An 11086-nucleotide genomic window follows, 5' to 3' on the forward strand; every position below is an offset into this window, starting at 1 on the left:
AGGCTGACCTGCCATTCCCTGAAATCTTCAGGGGGTAGCCCAATTAGTCTGTACAGGATAAACTTTTAAAAAAAACAAATAGTCTGGTCGCACTTTATAGACTAACAAAACATGTAGATGGTATCATGAGCTTTCGTGGGCACAGCCCATTTCAGAGACTGCGACGGGCCGGACCGGCTTCCCAGTCACTCCTGCGGGAGAAAGAAGCTCCGGGTTCGGAGTTAAACAGTGTGAGAGAGAAATCAAAGCGTCTGGCTTCCTACCCCAACCCTCAGCACAGGCCTTGCCCAGCACTATACAGATCGGGGCTGCTGCTGAGACATAGCCCTGCTCCCAGTGAGGTCAATGCAGCGATGTTATAATGACTCTGGCGGCAACAGGATTTACTCCTGGGCACTCGGAGCTTAAAACCGGGCAACCTGTGGCCCTCGGTACTGATGTACCTCCGAAAGTCCCCTGGCTGGCAATGGCCCACGGGCGGTCCAGTCTGTGGGATCAGACAGGGCTGCTAGTTCAGCGATCTCTTCGGTGAACGCTTCGCTTCAATAATGACCGCGCGGCTCTGCCTGCTACTCCCGGGCGCAGTCAAGCCAAGCGGCCCCGAACTGCAGTAGCGCCGAGCTCTGACGCCCGGCTGCTCTCAGCCCCCGCCGTAGTGCACCCGCCGTAGTGCACCTCCCCAGGGCTGCATCGTACCCTCTGTTTCCCCGCTCGGACTGGGCGCTCGCTCGCGATGCTTTAGAAACAAGCCCCGAGGGACACGGCTCCAGCGGGAAGTTCCGCTTGTCAGTCCTCGCCCTCGCGGGAGAGCTGGGGGGCTATTCCCCCACGCACCGGGCACAAAGCTCCGCAGCCCCGCGGGAGGTGTGCGCTCTGCTGACACCGCTCCGCCAGCGCGAGGGAGACCGGCTTTGCTCCTGCCTAGTTTTAAGAAAAAGGTTGGACACGCAAATGTCGCGTTTCCGAACATTTGAAGCAGTGTGGGGCTCACTTCGCGCGTGCCCCTCGGCTTCCTTTCTCCCGCGAAGCGCTACACGTGGTACAAGAGCAAGGAGCCGCGCAAAGGGGAGGGGGCGCTCCGTAGCTATCAGCAGACCGGCGAGCGCTCGAGACGCTCAAAGGGCGACATGCAGTTGCCACCTTTGTTTATGAAATACAGAAAGGAAGAATGAAAACAAACCCCCGTACCAGGAAGGGCAGCAGGTAAATTCCTGTACGAATCCTGGCGCGCGGGGTGGAAATGGGTTTGCGGTAAATGCGAAGTGGCTCCGAGCGACAAGGATACATTAGGAGCGAGACTCCGTCCTCTGGGCATACTCCGAGCGGAACCTATGTCACTAGTAACCTGATTTAGAACCGTGTGCGCGGACTGAGCAGCTGCAGCTGATCACACTCTACTGGGGAGAAGGCGATAGAGGCAATTCAGTGTCAAACAAACTTCTTACATAGTTTCCAATGGTAGGAATAATTAGCTCGGTAACTTAAAAATAGCAGGAAAGCTTAAGTCTAACGTGTAACATCTCCTGCACATACTCTATCAGCTACCAAGTATCTAATGTCTCACAGATGGGACATTCACTGGCATCCGAAGGATTCTTGGCCAGAACTGCATATATACCTCAAACTCAAAGAAACTGGAGTGAGGATGCTGCTGCGCAACACGCCACACATAAACCAGGAAATACAAAGTTAAGGCCGACACTCCATCCTTATCTACGCCCGTTGGGCTGGGGGAGCAAAAGGACAAAAGGACACAGAGTCAGGCTTAACTTAGAATTTCCTGGCTTTTTGTTTTTCTTTGTCTCCCAGCCACTTACAAATAAGGAGTATGGTGTTTAATTCGCGTATGTTTATAGTAGTTCGAAGGAGAAATAAAATCCAGGCTTCCCTGAAGCGAGGTAGCTCCAGCTCTCTCAGGTAAATGCACATTTAGGAGATTGGGGGAACGTTAAAAAGATTTTAAAGCCAGAAGTAACTATCATGATCATTAGCCAGACCTACTGCAGAACACAGGCCAGAGAAATGCAAGCGCTGATTCCTGCATCGGGGGCGTGAATTCTGGAGGAACTAGGCGACATATTTTTTAAAAGAAGCCTCATACATAAAATGCACCTTGTACCCCGGAATCATGCGAAGCCACTGGAATACACCCTGCCCCGCAATGTAGCCAGTTTCTTGGCCCTTATATGAAGACCAGCGATGCATTTCCTTGTGTGGCTCTGACTCCAGGTCACATAGGGAGGCTTCTATTCTCCATGAAGAGCTTTAGGTGGGAGTGCGCGTGTCTAATGTCCTATGGCTATGGGAAAGGCCCTGCAGACAGGGTTTCAACTACTGAGCAGCTTCAGGGATTTTTCATAAATACCAGAAGCACCTGGGCTGTAGTTTGTGCTTCAGATTTAAAGGAAACAAAACCGAGCACTCCAAAGGAAAACCCCTTTGGTTTGAGAGTCACAAAACCCCTCCCTGACATGTTTTATTCCCTTTCTTAGAGCCAACTCTATAGGATTTTACCAAGGCACAATCTCCCTAACATGGGAAACCTGCTCGAGTAAGGCCTGCAGAACCGAACCCTTTCCTCGCTTCTGAATTGCAAAAACATTCCTTACAAATCTTAAAAGAGCAGTTCTGACCGACTGCAGAGGAAAGAGAGTCAGCACAGTCACATTTAAAGACAGACTTGAATACGCCGTTTTTAAAGACGGGCAGAAACCTGCTGTACTGAAAGAGGAGTGACAGCTCTCTGCCCTGGGCTGCTGTGCTCAAACACGCCTGTGGAACCCACCATTTTTTATTTGGTGAGAAAGATCCCAGCATATGCCCTAGCTTGTAGAATGATGTTTTAATCGCACGTGGTCATTTTAGATAGGTCATCTTGGACGGGAAACGACCACAAACGATTCCCTACTGTAAAACTCTGGGTTTTAATATGTTCAGGTTTTCATTTAAGAATCCAGACCTGTACGTATTAGAACATGCGTTTCGGATTTATGTTACAATAGAAAATCACAAAGTAACAACCATTCCATATTTAACATATCGATTATGGATTTACTAGGACCAGCCGAGTGGGCCAAAGAGCAGTTGGTGGAATACCAAGCAGCATTTATTGCAGCTCTCATAATTTAATGAGCAAGCAAACCAGAGCGATGGACAGAGGTTCTGATTTTCACTCCATTGCTTGGTTGCAGGGCTCAGCGGAAGCTGGAAAATTTAAAACAACACGCAGAACACTGACGCACTGTACTAAGCTGTGGTTGTTTGGTCTTGTGACTCCAACTAGTTTTGCAGTTATCCGACCCTAACCCTGCCCTACACTATTAACACCTTCGGTTAGGACGCTAGGCAGCAAGACAACGAACCCTCCGAGATCTCACTGGATGCATATGGTTGAAATCGCTCTTGGCTTCCTTTACTAGGTTCTCTCATGACCAGTTACAGATGTTCCACTGGCCGCTCCTTAGCTATCCTGCCCCTCTGTCGCTCACGACAGTAAATGAAAGCTAGGCACAGCCACTCTCCTGGCTTCTATCAGCTGCTTTTCCCGCAAAACTCTTCAAACTAGATGCGGTGGGTCTGTGTCCAAATTGGAGCAGGATCTGAGCACAAGCGGGAGCAAAAAGAACCTATCGCCACATTAATATTCTACCACACCGATACCTGAAACAAAACTCGAATAATGAAAGCTTCTGTCCTGGACTTTATCCGAATCTGATGTGACCGCGCAGTTCAGCTGCTGCTTCAACCAGCAATCATCTATATAGTCCAGACCAGCTTTCCTTCTAGGATAACTAACCGGATTTATCACGTCCCCTTAAAATGGGATGTGTGTAACAGACTGCTGCGTCATTTTGTCTATAAGAATCGGACCTGTCCCCACAAAAACACTTCAGGTTGCACGGCGGAAACTAAGACGCCAAAAGAGAAGCACACGGCACTGAAATGCTACTTCTGGGGGCCTCTAACCATCACCCTCAGACAGTATACATCAGTTGTAATTTCATAGTGCGCCCTCGTTCTTCTGATCAAGTGACAGACATTTTCTTACATCACATAGCGCTCAAACAAGGAACAAAGAGCTGAAATCAGAGATAGCACGTGTTTTGCGGAGAATAATGAACTCCTCCGCGTTAGGAGACTGATCCAAAACCCATCCAAGTCAACTGGGAGTTTTGAGAAGGCCCTTGAAATCCACAGGAGGGACTTTATGTTGAACACTCACTTTACCTTCAGACTAAACTCTAACCAAATGCAGCCTGGAGAAGGAAGAAGTCAGTAAATACCGCTTAGGTGGGTTGTACTTACACGCCTGTGTGGGTGACAGGCACAAAAAGAGAGACAGGCAGGTGACGGGAGTAGATGACCTCTGGAGGTCCCTTCCAGTCCTATGATTTTATGAGTCTCTGTCCTGTCTGGGTCTATAGTGCTCTCCTTAATCCTGGGGGCTTCGTTTCCTTTTCCCTGCCAAACTTGCATCATGATTTTCCTACAGACCAGTCCTAGGAAGAGAGGAGGAGACTTCACCCATCTATGTACTTAACTACTTTCCCGTGGCCTAGGCTGGCCACTTACAGTATTTCACCGCCGACTCTGCTTCCACAGGCCCATAAAGTACTGACTTTTTCAGACTGTCCTCTCATCCTCATTTGTTGCATTTTGTTCCCTCTGTGATAACACATTGGGGACAGGAGGAGGGGGTGTTATCTGTAACCACAGGAGTGAAAACTTGCATTTGATCAAAACGAAATCCAAATAAATAAAAAGCAACTCTGAGACTTAACGCCCCGGAGCTCCAGGGCCAGACTCCTGCTGACTTCAGTAGGCGTGGGATCGGGCCCTCTCAAGATAAATTAGCACACGATGGGAACTGAAGACACCCTGGTATACTGCTGCCCAGAGGCGCAGTTAAAACACGCAGACGTGCTTCTGCACCTCATACTACTTCCTCCCCAGCGATTACTTTTAACAGCCCCTACCCCTCTGTCAAAAGGCTGGAAGAAAAAGGAATGGGATGGAGGCAGAGGGTATCTGGATGTGTTATGAACGGCGGGCCTGAGTCTCTAGTCGCTCCTCTCAATGAGCTCCCGGTGACTGCAAAGGGAGCTTTGGTTGAGTGAGGGGCTACAGTCCCAGCCCATCAGTGAGAGTCAGCGCCTCCGGGTTGGAACGCCCCGGAGGGACTGCCCGCCGCACAGGAGCCGGTCTGGCATGTGTCTAGTTCCCCGAAGGAAGGTGACCTGTGCGCATTGTGCACGGCGAAAGGGCCGATCTGAAGAAATAGCTGGTGGCTGAGGGGTGTGAGTCTCGTTTTCAGACAAGGCCTGTGCCATGCTAACGGGACCTAGAGCGCAGAAAATTGGCTAGTTTGTTCAGCCCTTACCGGTGCACCCGGATAGCCCCCTTCCCTGCTCCTGGCCAAGGTGCATCCACGTGGATTTCGGGTCACTCTTACCCCTGGTGCCGTGTTGACATGGGGGAAGTTACAGCAAAGGAGTATTCTGGCCCGACCTCTCCCCCTCGCGTGTGCTCAGAGGGCGCTGCACTCAAGATGCCAGCTGCGCTAGGGCCCCTTTGGCTGGCGTGGGCCCCCGCGCACAGGCTGTGGGTGACCCTGACCCGTTCTGTGGGCAAGGCCGCGGCCACTTCTCCGCCAGGCGCGGAGAAGGGCTGAGCAGTGAGCCACCACAGGAAGCTCCCGAGGAGACACTGGGGCGTGCGCTGCTTCTATGCAGCCTGCGTTTGCCACACACCGGGAAACGTAAGGCCCAGGAAGGGACAGTGGCCCGTTCGCCCAGCGCGTGCCCTGTGCACTGAGGTTGGGACAGGGCTGGCTTCCTATGCGCTCTGCAGCCCAGAGCCTTACTCCGGAAGAGACAGAACTCACGGGACTAGACGCCAGTCTGGGCTGGCCGGGGCACCTGGACGCCTGGCTGTGGGGAGGGGACTTACCACGGGGCTGATTGTCGCGGGAAGCAGTGACCTGGCATGGACGGGAAGCCCGCTTTCCGCATTCACACCTGCCTGCGTGCCCACCGAAAATGGATGGTTTCACCCAGCGAGGAAACGGCGTCGCTGAGCTGCTGTGAAGGGAGATCAGGAAGCCCTTGGAATCAGGATGGAATTTGGACACTACCGCAGGAACGAGAAATGCGCTGAACCCAAGGCTACCTCTTAGCCCGCCGGAGCCGGCGGAGAGAACTCAGTAGTTAGAATCTTCGCCTTCCTACGGTTTGGTGCCGAAATGTCAGTCTGCGCTGGACTTTCTGCCAGATCAGACCCCAACTAATGTAGTTACGGGTCTAACCTGCACAATTTGACACACTCAAACCCTCATTCTTATTGAACAGCACACAGAAAATAATAACCCGTACCTACGGGTGCTGTGAAACTGTCTAACTGTAGTGATCTCTTATCATTTAACCCTGTTCGGCATAGAGAGCTATTACAGCATTTCTGCAGGCAGTCGCTTTCTTTTAGCTCAAGAGAGGGTTTCGAAAACACTTAGCTTTTTGAAAGAAACGCTAGAGTTTTATACGAGGACAGACGCTAGCCCCCACACGCCAGGTTACTGATATTCGTCAGTCACCCTGATGCATCTATGCACATTCTTCCTTTCGTTCCCCCTTAAATTAGGGTAGGAGAGTGACTATATTACTACCAGTAGGAATAACAGATCTAATAAAACAATAACATAAGTAACTTCCCCTATCTTCACTGCACTGAACTTTCATTAATTAAAAATCGATGGGAAGCATCTTTATCCTGCCCGAGAATTTCTTTGGTCAGTCTCCATTTAAGTTAAGAAAATATCGTGGAACCCAGGAAGGTGTCTGCCGTCAGCAAGCAGACAGACCTTGAGCTAAGTCAAGGCCAGAAACAGCTGCTAACATCACCACTACGCCGCTCAGTAAATACTACCAGGTCAGTTCCGAGGACAGATGAAATTCGTCTGCCCAGTTACAAAAAGGATTCACTGCCACCTTATAACAGTTTGAATAAAGCAGCTGCCACAGCATATACTGTTATTTACATTACTGAATTGCTGCTGGGATGCTTTCTAAGTCACAACAAACAGCGGGCATGTGAAGAATGCACAGCATTTTAAAGAGGATATGCTTTCCAAGCACCTTCCAAAACCAAAACAGTTCTGTCTCCAGCATAACTCCGTAGCTTTGTGAATTATTATGTTTATCAGTTATGCAAGCAGTGTAGGTTTCCTTTAGAAAATAGGTACCCTTCAGAGAAGAGGACTGAGTCAAACTGCGGTTCGAATGTGTTATTGCCTTAATCTAAATAGTGCTGCTGCTTATTCCCGCATTACCCAGCTGCAAAAGAAGACGTGAAATCCGTATTGTCTCCCTCTGCAAATATAATCTCAGCAGATCCGTGAAATCAAAGCAATTGTTACTCTGTTCTGATAGATAACTTGGAGCGGCTCAAAATCACTGACTTTGTGAACGCAGAATATACTTTAAGGCCGCATTTTCCTATCTTTACTCAGATAAAACTCCTGATGAAGATAAAAAACCTCAGACGGAATTTTGTTTGCGTTAGGAGTCCAGGATCGGACTCTGGATATAGGAAAGAGACTAAAGTTTACTATTTCTGTATGATAACAAGAAAAGAGGGACGTTCTATAGTCCATCGGTATATATAAAATAGTGTTATTAAGTTTTGGCTGCGTAGAACATTTCAGTGATTAAAATATGGTATAAAATATGAAAAGTAATATGCATATTACTATACACTCTACACACGTCTATGTAGATGGGTAATATGCACTATGCAATGCCTGATCTCATCAACATTTTTGCATTTTACATTAGAATTTTAGGAATTTCTGCAACTACTCAAGCCAATTAAAATATTTTTCATTGAATCTCTCAATGAATTGCATATCAGTAATTGAGCACGCAGGGCTGAAGGAAAATAAAACAATATTAAAAGAAAGAAAAAACATTTTATTTGAGACTTTACAATGCTAGAAAATACAATAAAAGTGCTAGTTTACTTTAGAAAAGTTGGTCCCAAATGGTACTATGCCACAATATCTATCAGCTTACATAAACATTTATAAAATCGTTATGAACTGGCCCCAATATTTATAAACATCTATGTTTTTCACATTAATCTATTTAAAGTAAAGGACCAAAACTTTGTAAGAAAGAGGCCGAGCAGTTAAACGCAGAATCTACTAAAGATTCCATCTGGGGCCAAGAGGTTTTTGGTCAAAAATATGAAGATAAAATTTAACTTTTATTTAATAATAATGCGCATGGAAAATCCCAATTATTTTAGGAAACCGTCCTTTTTTCTTATAACTTCAAAATATTATTTTAGACTTGTATAAAATTACTCTTAAGACCTCACAGGACATTTCTATTTTTAATATACATATATATAGATATCTCACTGCCGAAATATTTCACAAGTTACTCTTGCTATTTTTTGTTTGTTTCAAATATCAACATCGTTGCTATAAAATGTGTCCTGCTTTAAAACCAGTCGCCAAGAAGTATTATTTTGACAAAAGGCGGAACTTTGAAGAAGTGCAATTCTCTCCAGACTATAAAAGTCCTGTGACACACAGCGGATAGGCCTTTCCAGCAACAAATCTACAACTAGCAGAAATTGAATTGGTGACTTTTCTATTTCTCTTTTGTTCACAATTTACTTTCCTCAATGCCCAGAAAGAATAGTGCCAAATGACACCGCGGAGCATAGGTCTGAGGACAAAACTGTCCATTTTCATGGCACGCTCTTTTAACGAACAGAAGAAAGTTCCCCCCCTCGTATCAAATCAGACAGACCGGACATCGCTCGACAAGTTTACACGCACACAGGTCTCTCGCCGCAGCTATAGGTTTGAAAGTTCAACACTTACGCTGCCTTCGAGCCCCCGCGGCGCAGGGCTTACACTGTCCCGCTGCGCCCCCGGCCCAGGGAGCGCGCTGGCCGGAGGAGGGACGGGGCAGGAGCGGCGGGGGCTCTAGATGTCTATCCGGGAGTGCAAGGCGCTGTGTTTGCTGTCGTGCTCCCAATAGGAACAGTGCATCATGGAGAGCTCCGCGGGCTGGCGGGCGCAGGCGAACTGCAGGCCGGCGCCGTTGGGGGCTGGGGCGGTGGGCGGCGCAGGGCTGGCGGGGCTGAGCTGCTGCGGGTGATGGTGGTGGCTCATGCCGTTGTAGGAGTTCACCATGCCGGGCAGGGCCATGCCCTGCACCCGAGAATAGGGGCCGTAGGAACCGGGCGCCTGCAGCGCTTTCACGCCGGCCGGGCTGACGTTGCCGCCGGCCAGCTGGCAGGAGGCGTAGGGCAGGGGCGCGGGCGGCTGCGCCAGGGGCCACGAGTTGTTGACGAAGCCGGACTGCAGGTACTTGGGCGGCGAGAGGTAGCCGTAGCCCTCGCTGCCGAAGAGGCTCTTGCCGGGCTGAAAGTGGGCGGGGGGCGGCCGGAAGGGCCGCTTCATGCGCCGCCGCCGCCGGTAGTTGCCCTTCTCGAACATGTCCTCGCAGGCCGGGTCCAGCGTCCAGTAGTTGCCCTTGCGCTCGCCGCCGCCCTCGCGCGGCACCTTGATGAAGCACTCGTTGAGCGAGAGGTTGTGGCGGATGCTGTTCTGCCAGCCCTTCTTGTTCTTCTCGTAGAAGGGGAACTTGCTGATGATGTACTGGTAGATGCCGGACAGCGTGAGCCGCTTCTCCGCGCTCTCTCGGATGGCCATGGCGATCAGGGCCACATACGAGTAGGGGGGCTTCTGCGAGGGGTCCGGCTTCTCGGCCGCCTTCTCCGGGCTCAGCTCGGCCTTGGCTCGCTCGCCCTCCTTGCCGGCGTTGCTGTCATGAGCCAGGAGGGCGACAGGGTCCTCGTCGGGGTCCTGGTAGCTGGCCATCATGGCCCCCAAGCCCACGCTCCTTCCCAGCTGGAGGGGAACCAGGTGTCCCCCGGCCCGGCGGCGGGAGCAACCCACGGGCAGAGCCTCCGAGTCAGTCCCTGCGCGGGACGGATTTGGAGCAAACTTGCGCCCAACGCCGGCGGACACCCAGAGCTCCTTTCCCCGAGGAGCTGGTAAATATCTCTCTAGCCCTGCCTGTTTTTCAAGAGGCAGCAACGCGTCTCTGGCTCTGGCGGCTCAGATTTCCAAGGCACTCAAGGACTTGCTCTTCTCTGATTTGCAAGTTCCGCTTTCGTCAGGAGCCCTTTCCCCTATAGCGGGGAGCTTGCGAGGCATGGTCGAGTTCATGTCTCAGTCACATTTCATAATTACACCCCAGTGATTAGCCTACTTAGCAAAGGGTTCCCAGAGCAAGGAAGAGAAAGAGCGGCACAAAAATCAAACTATGGAAAGCGCGCGGGTCGAGCTCTCCCGAACTTCCCTGTTCAATTTGTAAGAAGCCTTCTTGCGACTTTCTTTGCCACCGTTTTGAGTATTTATCTTAGGTGGAGATTTTGGGGCGTTCCTGATGGTCAGAGATGATCTCTCAGGGAAAGGTGGATAAATTATCATTCCAGGTGTCCAACCAAGTGAGGGGGAAATGCTAAATACTATAGGCACATGAGGTCCCGAGGGCTACCATATTATCGCCTGTAAAAGGAAGCAACCTCATCTCGTGGCAAATCTAGCGTGTTCTTTGGGTTTGTTTGGCTGACAGGCGTGCACCAGGAAAGTGAGTTCCACATGCCTATCTTGCAGTAAACTGCAAACGTATAATCCCAGTTTAGAAACCGAATCCAAAGCCCTACACTGAAATCCACAGCTGTAAGTGGGAACTGACTGTGATGCAGAGGACGCTTTCCCGTTCATGTGTGTACGTACATTCGCATTTTTTCCCTTTTGGCACAGTGCCCAGATAACTGATTACAATCGAAAAAAGTAACAACCATCCCCCAAACCTGTTAAATCTGTTGCACAATAAATGGGGGCCCGGTTCTCACAGCCCTTCCACACACGAATAAAAACCCCGATTTGGAAAAGTAAAGGCTGACGGATTTGGTGCGGGGGATGGACGTTCTCCACCCAGAGCATGGGAGCATGATCGAAAACAGCGCTTGTTTACCTACAAACCTTAAAGGGACACGCAGATGAGCG

General features: G+C 49.9%; 1 protein-coding gene across 1 annotated transcript; it reads right to left on the reverse strand.

Annotated features, from left to right (window-relative positions):
* Positions 1-7948: 7948 nt before the first annotated feature.
* Positions 7949-10169, reverse strand: FOXL2 (forkhead box L2). Its single transcript, XM_006124992.4, has one exon. The coding sequence runs from the start codon at positions 9890-9892 to the stop codon at positions 8990-8992; it is 903 nt and encodes a 300-aa protein (XP_006125054.1). The 5' UTR covers positions 9893-10169; the 3' UTR covers positions 7949-8989.
* Between the last annotated feature and the right edge of the window lie 917 nt (positions 10170-11086).

Source organism: Pelodiscus sinensis, chromosome 10 (assembly GCF_049634645.1).
Source record: "Pelodiscus sinensis isolate JC-2024 chromosome 10, ASM4963464v1, whole genome shotgun sequence".
Taxonomy (NCBI): domain Eukaryota; kingdom Metazoa; phylum Chordata; order Testudines; family Trionychidae; genus Pelodiscus; species Pelodiscus sinensis.